Raw genomic sequence first — 18,786 nt, forward strand, 5'->3', positions numbered from 1 at the left:
TTACACTAGTAATAATTATGTAATTTCAATGTTATCTGTTTTTTCTTGGCAGAAATAATGTGGCCATGTAAAATAATGAAATTGTTTTGTAAAATTATGTCCCTGCTGGCATACATTGGACTGTCTATGCAGCCTAGTATGTTAATAATTAATACAAGTTATACTGTATATTGCTTTTCATCTTTGTGTTTTATTGTGTTAAGTGGCTATGTAGCCTGTGGCCATTTTTTGTAATTGCTGAATAAACTAAAAAAATTTCAAAACCTATGGGTGCTTTAAATATTTGGAATGAACTCTCATTTTATCTTACTTAGATTTTTATGCAACAGTAAATTGTTACAATGTTTGAAATGGCAAAAACTACCTTTGTTTGGTTTTAGCTAAATATTTCTTACTGAAATATCAAAAAAATTATATCATATAAAATCTTAAAATATAATTTCTGGTATTCATTTTAAATTTATTAACAAACTGATATTTACATATAAATAGATCAAATTTCATAGTTCCAATAAGTTTCTGAATATTTAAAATCAGTTCTAACAACTTGACCGAACAATCTCAGATTTGACAAGTCCAACACTAACAGTAACTCTAGCTATTAAAGCAGGAAGCTTGTCTTTTCCAATATCACTCCATACTTCTGACAAATGTTCATTAGCCACTGAATCAAACACTTTATCATCTTCATGAAACTCTTCATTAGAGGATGCAGTCATGATGAGAACTGTATTCTTACAAGGAGAGCTTTCATGATCACAGTATCCATGTAAGATTGCAGCTGATGCAGGTGGAATTTTGTCAATGTCATTAAAAAGGATCACATTACATGTTTCCTTACAATTTTTCTTGAATACAGAATCAATATTCTCTTTAGCAATTAAATGATCCTCAGAAATTGCTTTACCATTTAAGCTGCCATATCCTTTTAAATTGCACAACTTGGAAACAGACTTGGCTAAACTTTTGGAAAGACAAAGAGTATCCTCTTCAGCATTTTTTGCAGCTACCAATAACAATAATGCTGGATCTATTTCACTGTTTTTGTTTTCCTTATTTTTAATCTTTTTAATTGCTAATTTAACTTTTTTCCAAGTTATATGAGACTGTTCTGGAAATAATTTCTTTAGATGAGCTAGCATTTCTTGAATTTCCTCTTTGGGCTGATGATTTTTAGTTGTGTTTAATTCATTTAAGACAAAACAGATAACACCCAGAGCAATTACTAAAAGGCTAATTAAGATACACTTATTTCTGGAAAAAGATGCTGTTTCTTCAGTAACACACGAAATCTAATAAATTGGGTGGGAAAATGGAGTTAAAAAAAAAAAAAAAATTTTATAATGCAAGTTTAAAGCACAATAATAATTATTATTCCTTAATACCTAACCAAAATATAAATTTAGATTGGCATACCCTTTTCACAGGCAACCAGAAAGAGTTACAATTCAAGTGATTAAACAAAAAGTCAGGTAAGTACAACCAAGTAAAAAAAAAAAAAAAATATAAGCATAAACAGCTTTTGCTTTGACTAATAAGTGATAATGATTTTCAATTTTGTGCTATAGGCTAGGCAGTCTTTAGTATCACCAAAATTTAATATCTAATCTTCAATGTTGAAAAGATCAACTGATTTTGTTGGAGAAAGGGCCTATTAATTTTTTTTTTTTAGTCTGGCTGAGATAACTATTAGTTGAGGAAGCCTTGGTTCTGTTTAGTTACATATGCAAATATGATTTCTGCTACCACTAAAGCTATTCAGTCAATTTGACATTCAAGTACCTCTATGAAATATCAGATCAGAATTCAAAATAAGGAAAAGGTGAGACTGATTTTGGCATCCAACTCATATTGCTGTTTGGTATTGACATCCAACTTTGATTTTACACTATTTTATGGTCTAGTACAGTCATTCCTCGATTTGCGTGGTTTTTTATTGCACAGTTTCACTATTGCACAGTCAGGTATTTACTATAAAGGTATTTAAGGTATCTTTATTTACTACAAAGGTATTTAAGCTATCAGGTATTTAAATATAAAATTTAAAATTTTAGATTTTATTTTAAATAAAATCTAAAATTTTAGATTTTAGATTGCACGGCGAGTTTTGTTACCTGCACGATTTTTGTTTACGAAGCTTCAAAAATAGGAATGAAGAGCAGATTTTAAAAATTTGTTTTTTTACTTGATTGAAGATTTCATTGAAGGAGAAATACATTTCACCATAATAACATAGAATCCCACAGAATTCCAGCTGTCGGTATTATTGCAAATGCAATAAGATTGAGTTTACTATCCATTTATAATTAGATTCCAATAAACCGGAAAGTGCAAATTGTTTTTGTTTTTTCGTAGTGATCTCCAGAAATGTACTTTAGAAAAATATCACAAAGGAATTCAAAACTGATTTTTATAACCAAACATAGCAATAAATGGTAGAGTGTTTGTCCAGTTATTTTTGAAACAACTTCCTCATTCGGGAACCCTCTTCATCAGTTATCCTAGCTGTTTAGACAGAATACCGTACTTTTCTGGTTTATGGACCATAGTGTTTTAATTGGTAGGCATTGCTTTTGCTCATTTAATATTTCTTGTCTATATAAAGTGTGTGTTTAATTAGTGCCTAAAATGCAGAAAGCTACAACAAAGAAAATTTTAAATTCAGAGCAAAAATTAAAGATCATTAAGGAGTTAGAAAATGGTGAAAAGTTTGTGACATTGGACAAGAAATATAGCATAAATGAATCTAGCATTCGACAAATTAGGGAAAATTAAAAGTTCAGTTATCTGTTCCACATCATTGGCTGCAAAAAGCACTACAAAAGTGAGAAATCCATTAATAGAGAAAACTGAAAAATTGGTTTCTTGCTGGATAGAAGATCTTAATCAAAAGAGAATGCCTCTTAGTTCAGATATTATTTGCACCAAAGCTCTGCAAATTTTTAATCGCTTACAAGAAGAAGAAGCCGGTCCATCCAATGCAGATGTCCTTCAAGGCCAGTAAGGGTTGGTTTGAAAATTTAAAAAAAAAATAGTCTTCACAATCTAAAATTAATGGATGAAGCAGCCAGTGCAGATACAGAAGCTGCTTCTTTGTATCCAAAAACTTTCAAGAATGTTATTGCGACTAAGGGCTATGTAGCAAGTCAAGTGTTTAATGCTGATGAGACTAGCTTATTTTGGAAGCATATGCCAAGCTGAATGTTCATTTCAAAAGAAGAGAAAATTTCCCCAGGATTCAAAGCTGCAAAAGATAGGTTAACACTTTTGTTATGTGGCAATGCAGAGAGTGACGTTAAGTGTAAACCACTGTTAATTTATATGTCAGAAAATCCTTGTGCTTTTAAAGGAAAATCAAAATGCTCCTTACTAGTTGATTGGAAATTGAGCAAAAACAGCCTGGATGACAGCTAAAATCTTCGAGGATTGGCTTTTAAATTGCTTTTGCATCAAAATAAAAAGATATTGCCTGAAGAAGAACATAGCATTCAAAATCTTTGCTCATTCTTCACAATGCACCCAGTCATCCTGCACATTTGTCTAACCTGCACCCAAATGTGAAAGTTACCTTTCTTCCAGTGAATACAAGTTCGTTAATTCAGCTGATGGACCAAGGTGTTATAGCTTCCTTTAAACTTTATTACCTAAGAAGATCTTTTTTTTTACAATTGGTAGAAGCTACTGATGGAATAGGCAGTCTTTCAATTCGAGATTATTGGCGGAATTATAACATTCCTGATGTAAAAAATATTGAATTCGCATGGGGCCAAGTTAAGAACTCAACAATGAATGCAGTGTGGAAAAAGCTGTGGCCACAAAGCATTAGCAGAGGCATACGATGCAAGAAAGCAAGCTTATGCAGCATCAGCCAAAAAAAAAAACCCACTCCCATTTTAAACCTCCATTCGTTCCGAATACCTGTCCAGCTCAGCCTTAAATTTATTTAGGCTATCAACTTCCACAACAAAAGATGAAAGTCTGTTCCACCAATCAACTACCCACTGGCTAAAGGCAAACTTTCACACATCTATCCTACAACTGCCTTTTCTCAATTTGAATTTATGCCCTCTCAGGTTATTATTCTGAGCAAAAGAAAGAATCCCATCAGCATTGAGCATGCTCAAACCATTCAAAGCTTTATACACCTCAAACAGGTCACCTCGCAGGTGCCTAGTCTCTAGACACTGTAATTGCAAAAATTAAGCCTTTCTTTGTAAGAGCAACCCTTTGTTCCATTCACTAATCTTGTTGCCCTTCTCTGTACTCATTCCAACAACTCTACATCCTTCTTAAAATCAGGCCTCCAGACCTGTATACATTACTCAAGGTGTGGTCTAACCATTGCTTTATACAAGGGGATAATCACCTCCTTATCCCTGCTAGAAAAATTTCTGTATATCATTGACAAGACACCATGAGCTACTCTTGCAGACCATCTGCACTGGTCAGAAAACTTCATATCTGCCTGCACAATTACTCCCAGGTCCTTTTCATCTCTACCAGTCTCAGTGTAGTACCACAGAGTTGATACGTTACTCTGGGGTTACTGCTTCCCATATGTAGTACTTTACATTTGTCAATGTTAAACTTCATTTGTCACCTCTCAGCCCATCTGCTCAACTTTTCTAGATCCTGTTGCAGCAGTGTACTGTCATTAGTGTCTTTAACAACGCTGCCAACCTTTGTATCGTCTGCAAACTTGGACATTAAGCCTGATATACCATCATCAATATCATTTATAAATATAGAAAACAACAATGGACCCAATACTGAACTCTGAGGGACTCCACTAATAACATTAGTCCACTATGAGCAGTGTCCATTGATTACCACTCTCTGTTTTATCTCACTGAACCATCCCTTTATCCATAGCAGCAATTTGCCTCCAATGCCACACTGCTCCAATTTGTGCAGCAATCTTTCATGTGCAACAGAATCAAAAGCCTTTATACGATCCAAATATATGATATCAAAGTTATTCCCTGCATCCAGTTCCTTTGTAATCACATCATAGTATCCAATCAAATTGGTCAGACAAGACTTCCCCTTAACAAAACCATGCTGTGTCTGAGCTATAACTGAAGTCTTGTCTAGATGATCCTGTAGTGCTTCTTTAACCAGTGCCTCCATTAATTTCTCTGGAACAGAAGTCAAACTAACAGGTCTATAATTACTTGTGTCGCCCTTTGATCCTCCTTTGTGAATTGGGGTCACATTTGCACATCTCCAGTCCATGGGTACCTGCCTTGAGTCCAAGGAAGCTCTCATAATTATGGCTTTACTTACTTCTTTTGCTGCCTCCTTTAATACAACTCGATAGATTCCATCCACCCTGGGTGCTTTTTTTATGTTTATCTTCAACAATTTCTCCTTCACTTTCATTTCAGTTATTACAAAATCATCTAGCTCAGTGCCAGAGTTTAATTCACCTCTGGCATCCCCCTCCCTGAATAACTTCTCATGTGTGAATGTAAATGCGAAATACTCATTTAGTTTGTTAGCCACCTGAACAGGATCATCAACAGTTGAACCATCAATATCCAGTGGACCAATCTGATTCATCCCTTTTCTTATAGAGTTTACATAGGTAAAGAACTCTTTGCTGTTTTTCTTTGCATCCTTTGCATTTTAAAAGGCTGTGATTCAGAGGGCAACTGCCTCCCCCCTCAGTTCTCCCCGGAACCACAGCACTCCCATTAGATTGAGCCTTTTGCTTTGCTGCTCTGGTCTGAGTCATGATTTTGATTCAATTTCAAAAAAAATTTCAATTTCAATACAAAATTATAATCCTAAACTTATACCCCAATGCAGTTATAACACTATCTATATATATATATAATAAGGTGTAAGGTATGTTAGTGTCTAACGGCTCCTGGGATTTCTCCCATCTCCGCGGGTATACATTGTATCGGGCCAGAGATTTGAAGTATGTGGGGTCATGTGCTGTATATTGTGTTGTGCCCTTTGTTCCTCCGGTCTATTAGCCGCCGAGCCTCCTAGTGGGGTCTGACGTTATCACACCGTGCCACGGGGAGGCTGACCAGGTGCACCACTGAATCTAGAGTACTCTGGCGGGTCCTCCCACCTACTTTCCTGGGATTTCAGTGGCTAGGACCAGATTTGAGAATGAGATGATCGCTGTTTCTTGAGCAACGGTTGTAATTTTAACAGAGCGTCGGGTTGTTCGCTGATAACTTGTTTTAGGGCCAAATAGGTCGGGCAATAATTTTGATGTATTTAGATTTAGGCCTGTGGGGCATATATATATATATACGCACACACACACACATATTAAAAAAAAAAAAAAAAAACTGTGCAAGAGAAAAGTAAGGGAGGTAGGCAGAAGACTGGAGGGTAGGAAACAGAAGAAGGGGGCCGACAGGGAAGATGGCCCCTGATGACAATAGGGCATGCCCAGTGCCTCACCAGAGAGGAGTGGGGTGGACAAAAAAAAAAAAATCATTGTGTAAGTGAAAAATAGGGGGGGGGGTAAAAGGACAGATGGAAGGAAACAGAAGAAAGAAGCCACAAAAAAAAAAAAAAAAAAAAAAGAGAGAGGGAGATACCCCACAAGTGCAGGGTAGGTACAGCTAGCACGGCCAGTCAGTTGGAGCAGACACTTGGTGGAAATCCAGCAGTGTGAGTGCTGCTATGGTGGATGGGTCATGTTCAGGAAGGTCTAGTCCAGGTGTTGTCATTGGAACTCCATTTGGTGAGTCTGTGTCGCATCCAGACTGAAGGCTGGTCCAGTAGTCCATGATAACGAATAGTGGGGTGGTCAAAACCAGGAGTCCAAGATGTGATGGTCAAGTCCAGGGATCGATGGTAGGTCTCTTCTTGATGAGATGTGTCACGTCTGGTCGGGAGGAGTTGGTCCAGGAATCAATGATGAGGAATTTGTCGAGGTATGTGTGGACCCTGTCTTTGATTACAGTGCAAGTATTGTCCCAACCAAGTGGGGAGACCAGTTGACTACTTGAGATGTGAGGGATCAAGTTGGGTTCTGTACTCCGGATGGTTTGTTGGTCAAGACTTCTGTAAGTTGGTCCAATGCGTTAGCATCCATGGCTCAATGATGCGCAGCAACAGTTGGCAGTCATGGTTGTTATGGCCTATTGATTCGGATGCTAAGGGGGTGGTAGCGCTTTCTGCCTAGTAAATAGGTCCATTGCAAATTGAGTCAGGGCTCTAAGTTTCTTCATTCTGTAGGGTGAGGTGTTCTTGATTTTGGTAGTTGAAGCGTAGTCTCGTTATTAGGATCCTCCTGAAGTCCTCATAGATTTCATAGCTGTGGGCAAAGTGCTCCCACATCTGATCCTCTCCACAGTGACAGTGGGGTGAGTCTGAAATTCTGAAGTCATGTAGTTTTTTCTGGAAGGAGCCATGTCCAGTGAGGAGGTAGGTAGCATAGAGTCCCGGTGAAAACCAGACAGGTGTGAGGGGGTATGTTATTTGTTATTTGGTTTTTAGGAGCATTAGCAACTAAGGCCATATTGCTCCGGGATATGCGGTGGTCATTCCCTGACCTTTCCGCATTCTCCGTATTTGGTGGTGACAGGCTCAAACCCCGGTCTAATCAAGAAGCGTGTGCTATGCACTGCTGCTCCTTCCCACCTGGCTACGGAGGCGCCGGTGTGAGGGGGTAGGAGGCCCTGACATCTGGGAGGAATCTTTTGTTGACAGCGCCTTTAGTTGAGGTCTGCCATCTTTCTTGCCAGGTGTCTGTTATATGTTCATTAAGTCTCTTCTTTTCAGCGTTTCTATTATTTGCTGGGTCAGTGGTGAAACCTGCACAGGTAACTGCTCTTCCTTTGGCTATCTGATAGAGCAACCCATGACGAACAATCTCCAGGTCCAGTGGAAGAGATCCAGTGAGGACCTGGAGTGCATGGGTGCTGACAGTGCGCGAGGACAGAAGGAGAAGAGAGCGCTGGATAGTTCCTAGGCGCGATCTGTTTACTACTGTATTGGCCTTCTTGTACCAGACTCCAGAGGCATAGGTGATAACTGGGATGAAAACTGCCTTATATAAGAGGGACAGTGTTCTTTTCTTTAAGCCCCAATCCTTCCGGGCAACTCTTGAGACTTGGGCAGCATACTTCCTGATCTTAATCCTGAGTTGATCTAGATGAGGAGTGAAGGAAAGGTTTTTGTCTAAGATCAAACCTAGATATTTAAGCTCTGTTTTTAGTTTTACTGTAACACCATTGACCTTGATTTGGGGTGGTCTTCTCAAATCAAGGGTACCTTTTAGTAGGATCAAATTGGTTTTCTCTGGGGAGATCTTTAGGTTGTTATGCTCTGCTCAAGCTTGAAGGGTGGAGATGGCCTGGTTGGCAGTTGCTTCTAGTTGGGCTCTGTTATTGGCAGAAAAGAGCATGACCAGGTCATCTGCATAGGCCTGGGTCTGTACATTGTTGAGTTTGGTGTTCAAGAAATCATCCAGCACCAGATTCCAGAGGAGAGGCCCCAGGACAGATCCCTGAGGGCATCCCCTGAAGACTGGTCTGGAGACACTGCACTGGAGAGTGGACACGACAACTCGCCGGTCCTGGAGATAGGTCTTGATGCATCTATATAGGTTTTCTGGGACTTCCGCCCTCCGGAGCCTGCCAAGGACGCTGGGCCACCAGAGGGAATCGAAGGCACCAGCAAAGTCAAAGGAGATTAGAAGAAAGTATTTGGAGTTGCAGTTGGTAGCAGCTTCAATGATTGTTTCCAGTGCATCTACTGTGGAGCGTCCTTTCCGGAAACCGTACTGGTTAGGTGAGGAGAGAGACCAGCGTTATTGTAGTGGGCTTCTATTCTATGGGAGATCATCCGTTCGAGAAGTTTGCTGAAGACTGGCAGCAGTGCAATGGGCCGGTAGGATTGTGGCAGATCATGTGGTTTGGTTGAATTCTTCAATATAAGTCTAACGGTTGCAGTCCTCCACTGTGTAGGGAAGAATCCTTGGCGAAGACAGTGGTTTAACAGGTTGGGTACGGTAGTGGGAATAAGTTTAATGGCTTTCTGGACGATTTCTGGATCGAGCATGTCTCTGCCCGGAGCCTTCTTGTTTCTGATTCTAGATGCAGCTAAGTTGAGCTCGGTTGGGGTGAAGGGTTCTTCAATTGCAGTTGTGCGATATGTTTCATTTTCCATGCAGAGCTCTAGCTGTTCCATTGTGTGTGGGTCAGCAGGCTGCTGGAATGTAGCGTCTAGCCACGATCTGGTGTAGAGTCCATTTGGTAATTTTGTGGTTGATACGACCTCCCCTCTGGGGAGCTTGTTAGTGGTCACTTTGTACACAACCCCCCCAGGGATCGGCATTCCCTTCAGTGCTTACCAGGGCTTCCCACGAGCGCCTTTTGCTCTGTTTTATTGTTGTGGTATACTGGTTCCTGTTCACTCGATATTGCTGCAGTAAAGCCTCTGTTTCTTCTGGAGGCCATGTTCTTCTTGCACGTTGATAGCGTTTTCGTTGGTAAATGACTTCGCGTCTAAGAGCCTGGAGTTCTGGTGACCACCAGGGGACAGCACCAGGTGTGAATCTCTTCTTTTTGATAGCCTTGTTTGCAGCATTAGTGACGAGCTGTGTAATTGCACATTGATGCTGGTCTGGGCTGAGGCCACTAGGATTGAAGTGGCTAGCTGCTCTGGTCAATTCGTCCTTAAAAAGGTTCCAGTCAGCCTTATTCAGGGCATATCTTCTTTGTTGAGTTCCGTTGGTTGGTTGAGTTACTAGTGAACTGTGTAGTTGGAAGGTTAGTACCCTGTGGTCAGGTGGTCCAGTCCTCACAGACTATCCAGGAAGCAAGGTGCTGAGCAATGGAGCTTGAGGCTAAGGTGACATCTATGGTAGCTTCCCACAGGGTACTGGAGAAAGTTGGCAGGCAGTTAGGTTTGTTTAGAATGACCAGGTTGCTGTTAGACAAGTAGTCCTCAAGACGTTGGCCATTTCTATTTCCTCTGTGATTTTGAGTTCAGCTGTGCCAAGCTGGGGACCTGCAGTTAACATCAGCCCCTATAATGAGTTTTGCATTTGGCATTTGTAGCTGGATAGTCTGTAGATATCGGGTGGCAGGAAGAATATCTTCCCCCGGTCGACAGTATATCGAGACTAAGTAGAATTGCCCAAGTGGATCTGTGTACTAGCTGGGCGCACACAGCCCAGCTAGTACACAGATCAGTGATTTTGGTGACAGTTCGGTATTGCGAACGACGATCGTGGCCCAGGGTGTGTCACCATCAACCTGGACCACTTTAAATCTCAAGGGGTAGCCTTTTACCTCATTATGAGTGTATGGCTCCTGAAGAAGCAGCACATCTAAGTTCTCTTCATCTGCCTTTTTGACCAGTTGTGCAGCAACAGCCTTGGACCTCTGAGCGTTATGTTGTACTATTTTCAGTGTGGATATTTACGTTTGGTCTGTTACTCCCCATAATCTATTCTTGACTGTTGAGCACTTCTTGCTTTGAGATAAACTGGGCAATTGCTGTCACAGAGTGAATGGTTGGCTGGCACCTTTAGGGCCTTGCAATTGGCACATGTGGGAGGTTGAGACTTTTTGGGGCATGTAGTGTACTCATGCCCCGTTTCGGCACAGTGGCCACAGGTGGGCAGATTTTGCCTGCACGTGTGCGTGGTGTGGCCGAAACGGCAGCACCTGAAACATTTGGGGACGGCTACATGCTCCCTAAAGCGGTGGCTGCCCCGGTTGATGTAAATTCTTGTTTGCTGGGAGAGGATCTTCCAGGCCTTGGGTGATAGCTCAAAGACCCAGTTAATGGTGTGCCCAGCTCTGGTTTTTGTTTGGAATTTAGGGATTATATGAGAAATCGGTTCTTCATCTGGGAGTTCCTGTTTCAAGTTTCTGTGGAAAATTTCACTTTGCAATTCCTCTGGAGGGAGATCCTTGTCCACGTCTAGTACCAGTATACAAGGGCCCTTTTGTCTAGGGGGCTCGGCCAGAAGTCCCAGAGATGGTATTTTAGGGTTCTTAATAATCAGTTCAGCATCCTCTTTTGTGGCTGTTTCTATAATTACTCCTCTATTTCACGTTTTGCGAATTGACTTGATTTTAGTGTTCTTTAAGTCATCTGTCAAGGAGTCCATGACTGTCTTCTTGACCTCCTCACTGTGGAAAATTTCATACAACCTTCATTGGTAAGGGGTTTAAGTACCACTAGGTTAGGTCTAGGTGATAGCGTTTTCTTCAGTGTAGTCCATAGATTGGCACCTGAATTGTTTGTCTTGTAGCCCAGTTCCTGAGATTCGGGAATAAAGTCCGGTGGTGGCTTCCTCAGCGGTTGGGCATATGTGGAGTCGCGCTGTCGCATTTGTTTTACCCCACAGTCAGTGTAGGCTTCCAATTTTGCAGTTGCCTTTTCGCTTTCCAGGTGAGTCTGGATAAGCAGCGATTCCAGTTTATTCCATAGGGTGACAATTTCTGCCCTAAGAAGTGTTGTAACTCTGTTAGTTGGCTCTTTGAGCAAGTTCTCCAGTGCTACTTTGAGTTGTAGCGATTGTTGGATAACTGTCCCCTCAGGCATGTTGGGGTCAAGGGGGAGGTCAGGTTGTCTCATGTCTGTGTACTCGGTTTGGGAGGGGGGGTTCCACGGTCCCTCTGTTTTGAGATTTTGACCTGGTTTCCCAATCAAATTTGGTACCGATTGGTTTTTTGTTCTTCTTAATGGGGGGTTCAGTTTGAGATTCTTTGTGTTGCTCTGATAATTTAGGGTTGTCGGTCACTGGCAGGGTTGTGTTTACAGCCGATTTCCTTGATTTACCCTCCATTTTAGCAGATACGAATTGGCGAGTTCACTGCGGATGAGCGAGTGGCGAGACAGTCTCACAGAAGGAGCTCAGAAAATGAGGGCAGATGATACCCACTGCAAGTTAATAGGTGAATCAACTTAAGAAGTGCTACACAAGAACAGCTACCACCAATAGGATTTACAGTATAAGTCACATGCTATTTGCCCTGGGATGACATTCATATGGTCAACTGTAGTGGTAGTAAACTTCTTCCGTTCAATGACTAAAGGAGAAAGTAAGCAGCAATGGGTGGGGATGGGGGAGAAATAATCACTAACCCTGTCGCCACTTGACCTTGCCAGGAGCTTAAGTGATGTGTTGCCTTAAGCAGAATATCACTGGGTTTGGCTGCGTTGAATTAAGCCCGCTGTTGGTTTCGACTCTTAATTAACTGTAATACGAATGCTTAAAATTTAGATTAAACATATTTTCCTTAGCAGACACTATAGGTTCTAGTTCTCATAAGCTTTCTGTTAAATTGTGATTCAATATATAACACAGGGGATCGCCCTCCCCAGTCAAGAGTGCAGTTCAACCGTGGTGGCAGGGAAATAAGTGGAATGCCACTCTCTCCAACACTAGAACAATGCCGCCATGGTGAGCTGACACACTGTTGCCAGCGTTGAATCAAAAACGAATTGAAATGCACTATCTCACCCAATAAAACTGAAAACAAATATCACTACTGTGATCCACTGATGTAGGTAAATCCTTCAGTACACAATTTAATTACCATACTAAACTTCAAACGCATAATCCAGACACATTTTCACGGAGCGATGAACAGCACATATGAGTAAGAAGGTGGCCATTTTGGTGATCTCAATATATATATATAGTGTTATATATTCTAGATATGATAGAGTAAAAATATATCGGATTGGCAATGAGGTAGCAGGTTGAGTGAGATAAGGTGCAGTCTGCGCTGATCTCATTAACAACCTTAAGTTATCTATAATGTTAAAATTTACAAATAATTCTTTGCCTAATATGGATATAGTGTTATATATATATATATATATATATATATATATATATATATATATAGTGTTAATAATATATAAATATTATCTTTTTTTTTTTCCAGTATTGAGTATTACCTCTAAGTTTCGTTATATAACTTCCATATCAAGTTATGTATTAATTAATAATGTTACATTTGTAAAATCTAAGTCGTTATGTGTATTTAGTTTAAAAAAGTAAATTTAATTGACAATGAAGTTGAACAAGATTAATAAATTTTACTGATTAATTGATAATATTATATACTATACTATACTAAGCTAATGCTATCTAGTATGGGATATAAAGTTGTATCGTATAACAATGGCGGCAAGTTACTAATGGTAAATCTATGGACACTAAGAGTATTAAGTTTCAAAGTCTTGCTATCTTGGTCCTTGAGGTTGTCACAGACATTCCCTCAGATATGCCAGACAAGCTGTTCGTGCTACCTGGGAGTCTAAAACGCTGATGGAACTGATATTCGGGTGACACTCAAGTCAAAGTGGACCCAATTTCGGCGAAGTCCGGACGGTCTATGACAGCCAAATCCTCTGCTTGCACCTTCACGATGGTGGGACGTAATAATCCTGGGTATAACCTTCATGCACAAGTACATGGTGGATGACCACCCAGGTGTGAACCAACGTAAGCAGGGGTCGAGGTGTGGCGCCCACACCACATGGAGGAACGCCGCCCCTCTATGTTACCAGGCAGTACTAGGTGGTGGATGACTCTCATCAACCGGTGAAATACCACCACTTTGCTTATTGGAGGCTTGAAGTGGTGGAACCCATGTTTAGTCTCTAGAGCTAAGTTCCGGCCAACCCTTCCCTATCTCTTCCATCATACAGTATGATTGATGATTTTTGAGGTTATGATGAATGTCGTGGCGAGATCCAATATTCCTTACATTTCGAGGGTACAGCTCTAAAACGGTGTTCGCAGGCCGGCCGCTAGTTAGTACACCGGACTGAACCTATTGGTAACTCTCTAGGAAGCTTCCGGATCAGCTAGTGTATAATCTTGCTACCTCTACTCTGCCAGATAGTGACTGGAGGGAGTCAGAGTAGTGTGTATGCGGGGAGCATTGTCGAGGCCACGTTATGTCAAGGATCTGGGTATATTCTTACCACATGTACGCCATATCCAAAAATTTCATTACTTCATACAGCATGTCCCACCCACTTTTTCTTACTATTGAATACACATGAATTATCAAAATAATAGAGCAAGCTTATCTGCGAAAAGATCTAAACCTCCCAAGGACTTCCTAATTCATTTCACAAATATACGTGGTCTCAATTCTAATCTCAACGATGTCCATTTCCACTTGCAGTCTTCCAAACCCCATGTACTTTTTCTGACTGAATCTCAGTTATCAGTTGATTCAACTACTGCTCATCTCAGATGTCCAAATTATTTGCTGTATGATTCCTTTCGCCTCAAAGGTGGTACTTGTGCATATGTCCGTTATGATATTCCCTGTCAGAGACTTGGCAATTTGGAATCTCCTCTCTTTCATCTTCTCTGGCTTAAAATCTCTCTACCTCATTGTGTAAAATTCATCTGTTGTCTCTACCGTTCTCCCAACTCCACTAATCACTTGGAGCTCTTTGACTTCCTCTCTTTGCAACTTGACTTTCTCCAGTCCAACTTTCCTAACAGTGAGGTAATTTTCCTTGGTGATTTTAATGTTCACAACTCCAGCTGGCTTCCACTTTCTAGTCACACCGACCCAGCAGGTCGAGATGCTGAGGCTTTGCAATTACTAATGACCTAGCACAGATTGTTCATTTACCTACAAGAATACCGGACAATCCTAATCATACAGCCAATACGTTTGATCTTTTTCTCACAAACAACCCTTCTAAGTACAAGGTTGAAGTGAGAGGTCCTTTAAGCACTTCAGATCACAACTTGGTGATTGCCTCTTCTACAATGGAACCTTTATCTCATGGCTATTCCCAACCTCGTATTGTTTGGCATTACAAAAATGCAAAATAGGATGACCTGCGAGACTTCTTTTCTTCTTTTCCTTGGTCTGATTACTGTTTCAAAACTTCTGATGTCAACGTTTGCTCAGATCGTGTCAGTGAAATTATTCTTGCAGGAATGAAATCCTTTATCTCACACTCCACTTTAAAATCTCGTCCTTTATCTAAACCTTGGTTTTCCAATAAATGTGCTAAGGCTGTCCAAGAGAAGAACGTTGCATATCGTAATTGGCTTGTTTCTAATTCTTCAGTTTCATTTTCTGCGTACATCAAAGCTCGCAACAATTGTAAAGCAGTTATTAATCAGTCCAAACTAGAGTTTGAACAGGCTAAGAGTAGAAAACTTGCTTCTTGCCCTAATGGTAGTCGAGCATTCTGGTCTCTTGCCAAAGCTATTGGCCGCAACTTTTGCCCATCTTTGCTCCCACCTCTGTCCAAACCAGATGGTTCTGTTGTCACTTCAGCCAAGGATAAAGCTGACCTGCTAGCATCCCATTTTTCTTTGAGCTCATGTATTAATGATCTTGGTAAAACACCTCCCACCATTACTAACACGCTCCATTCAATGCCTCCTGTGGTCTTCCGTCAAAAGGATATCAGAAGGATTTTGATGAATCTTGATGCTAAGAAAGCTCCAGGTCCTGATGGTATTTCTCCACTTGTTCTCAAAACCTGTGCTCCTGAACTTACTCCTATTCTTTGCCGCCTTTTTTCACTTTCTTATTCCAAAGGTGTTTTTCCTTCTGCTTGGAAATTTGCTCATATCCAGCCAGTTCCTAAAAAGGGTGACAAATCCCTCCCATCCAATTATCGTCCCATTGCAATTACTTCTACTCTTTCTAAAGTAATGGAGAAATCAATTAACCGCCAACTCTTAAACTACCTAGAAACCTTCCGTCTGATCAACGATCACCAGTATGGATTCCGTCAGTGTCGATCCACTGGTGATATTCTAGCTTATGTTACCCATTTATGGACTAATTCAATGGAAAGGTTCGGTGAAACACAAGTAGTTGCTCTTGACATCTCAAAGGCTTTTGATCGTGTTTGGCATAAAGGTCTTCTAAACAAGCTTCCATCTTATGGTTTGCCAACTGTTTTTAGTAATTGGTTATCCAGTTTTCTCTCTGATCGCTCACTGAGGGTGATGGTAGATGGCTCTCTGTCTTCTAACTTCTCCACTAATGCCGGTGTCCCCCAAGGTTCAGTTCTTTCCCCCACTCTTTTCCTCTTGTATATCAATGACCTTCTTCCATTGACTGGAAATCCTATCCATAGTTTTGCCGATGATAGCACATTGCATTCAACTTTCCATTTTGAGAAAATGGAAAGTTGAATGCAAGCTTGTCCAGCTCAATCAGCTTCAAGTTCTCGAAAATCTGCTGCCAATTCCTTAAATGCCGATCTTCAGGTAATTCTCCAGTGGGGCAAAGACAACTTAGTTGATTTCAACCCTTCTAAAACTCAATCTTGTCTTATATCTCGCAAAAAGGATTCTTCTGCTCCTATGCTTATCTTTAGTGACACTCCAATTTCTAGGCAAAATGATATATCTCTTTTGGGGATTACCCCGACTTCTAATCTCTCTTGGCACAAGCACATTACAAACATTGCTTCCTCTGCATCTAAAAAACTTGGTTTTCTCTTTCGCTCTCGGCGTTACTTTTCTCCCAAACAGCTGCTCACTCTGTATAAATCGCAAATCCGCCCTGCCATGGAATATTGTTCCCACATCTGGGGTGGTGCCCCCAAAACCTCTCTCAGGCTTCTTGATTCCATTCAGAAGAGGGCAGTTAGGTTAATTAATGATTCATCGCTAACAGAGTCTCTCCACTCGCTGTCTCATAGATGTACTGTTTCTGCTGCATGCCTCTTCTACAGATACTTCCATGGGCACTGTTCTTCTGAATTGGCTTCTATAATTCCCGCTCTCTCTTTCAAAACAGTCCGAACACGTGCCGCCACCAGCCAACATCCATTTACTGTCCAACTTCAAACCCACAGAACCAACTTTTCATCTTCCTCATTTATTCATTCAACTGCCGTTTTCTGGAACAACCTTCCTTCATACGTATTTCCTGAAAATTACAATCTACAGAAGTTCAAGTCCAATATCAACAAATATCTTCTTTCGTCTTCTCAACCTCCAACCCAAGCACGGTACTAAGTACTATAGGTTATAATACCTCTCGTGTTTGGGGTTCTCATAAAAAAAAAAAAAAAAAAAAATCTAAATTCAGAATAAACCAAGGATCTCGACTAGGTCTATATGCTACTTATAGAAAATAATTTAATATAACAATTAAGTCAATAAAGCGGCTAAATATAGCTAAAAACTTCGAATTTTCCGGAGATGCAAAACTTGCCAATTGTGGATTGGATACCCTTACTGATACTAAGTAATAACCTACAAAATCTCTATCGAAGTTAAAAATTAAACTAAGCATCGTAACTAGAGCTGCACTAAAGAAGTCACGGTTGAAATGCTGGAGGAAGTTGAGATTGTGAGAATTGGCAAAATGATTAGTGGAGAGGGATTTGAAGAACTGGAACCACCAGATATCACAGAAGTCCTTGAATTTCATAGAGAACAATTATCAGTGGACGATATTTTTTTGCAATATGACGAAGATGACAAAAATTATAAAAACGAAGATGCACACAAAAATTTGACCGTGAAGAGACTAGTTCAGTTTTTAAGACTTGCAAATCAGCTTAGCCAAGAAGCTCTGAATATGGATCCTAATTTGGAGAGGCGTTTAAATTTCCGCAGAACTTTATCATTAGCTTTAGTTCCTTATGAAGAAATTTATAGAGAAAAACAGCGACGAAGAAGCAATGAATTTAGATTAAAAATCTAGAGGTAAGTATTAGATTAATTTAATACTTAATTAAATTAAAATTAATTAATCTTAAAATTAATTTAAGTTAATTATAAGATTAATTTTATAAACATGTTTACTTTTTTTTTTTATGGAATGAAGACAATTTTTTCACGAAATGAAGACAATTTTTTTGCACTTTTTTTTTTTTTCTGTACAGGTACGGAACCCTCATTATGCCATATAAACTGTTTCACATTGTGCAGTGTTTTCACAGAACGTAACCCTGGCACAAATCTGGGGATGACTGTATTTGTATCTTAACATTATATCCAGTGCCTTTCTCTATCCTTAAAATAGAATAGAAGTATGTAGTAGTAGTAGTAATGGCATGAGATGCAAGAAAGCAAATGTATGAGCTTATGCAGCATCAGCCAACAAAAAAAAAAAAAAAAAAAAATCACACCATTCCCTCCAAATGCCTGTCCAGTTCCTCCTTAAATTTATTCAACCTATCAACTTCCACAACGACAGATGGAAGTTTGTTCCAGCAATTAACCACCCGCTGGCTAAAGGCAAATTTCCGCACATCTATTCTACATCTGTCTTTTCTTAATTTGAATTTATGCCCCCTTAGGTTCGTAATCTGAACAAGTGGAAGGATCCCATCAGAATTCAGCGTGTTCATTCAAGGCCTTATACACCTCAATCAGATCACCGCGCAGGTGCCTAGTCTCCAGCCACTGCAATTTGCAGAACTTAAGCCTCTCTTGGTAAGAGGATCCCTTCATTCCCCTCACCAATCTTGTTGCCCTTCTCTGTATACGCTCAAGTAAATCTACATCCTTCCTAAAATGAGGCCTCCAGACCTGTACGCAGTACTCAAGGCGTGGCCTGACCATTGCCTTATACAGAGGGATAATCACCTCCTTTTTCCTGGTAGCAAAATTCCTATATATTATTGACAAAACCCCATGACCTGCCCTGGCAGCCTGTCTGCATTGCTCAGAAAACTTCATATCTGCCTGCACAATTACTCCCAGGTCTTTTTCATTTTCTACCACCTTAAGTGTAGTACCACACAGTTGGTACGTTTCTCTGGGGTTACTTCTACCCATATGCAGTACTTTGCATTTGTCAAGGTTAAACTTCAGTTGCCACTTCT

General features: G+C 40.3%; 1 protein-coding gene across 1 annotated transcript in view; it reads right to left on the reverse strand.

Annotated features, from left to right (window-relative positions):
* Positions 1-539: 539 nt before the first annotated feature.
* The window catches only part of LOC150087950 (torsin-1A-interacting protein 1-like), a 50,262-nt gene continuing 32,015 nt past the window's right edge, over positions 540-18,786 (reverse strand). Inside the window, exon 4 of the mRNA XM_090369976.1 lies at positions 540-1,292. Coding sequence (XP_090226102.1) covers positions 540-1,292 — 753 coding nt within the window. The remainder of the gene's footprint in view (positions 1,293-18,786) is intronic.

This window comes from Mastigoproctus giganteus, chromosome 3, assembly GCF_048544385.1.
Source record: "Mastigoproctus giganteus isolate SK-2022 chromosome 3, ASM4854438v1, whole genome shotgun sequence".
In the NCBI taxonomy this organism is placed as follows: Eukaryota; Metazoa; Arthropoda; class Arachnida; order Uropygi; family Thelyphonidae; genus Mastigoproctus; species Mastigoproctus giganteus.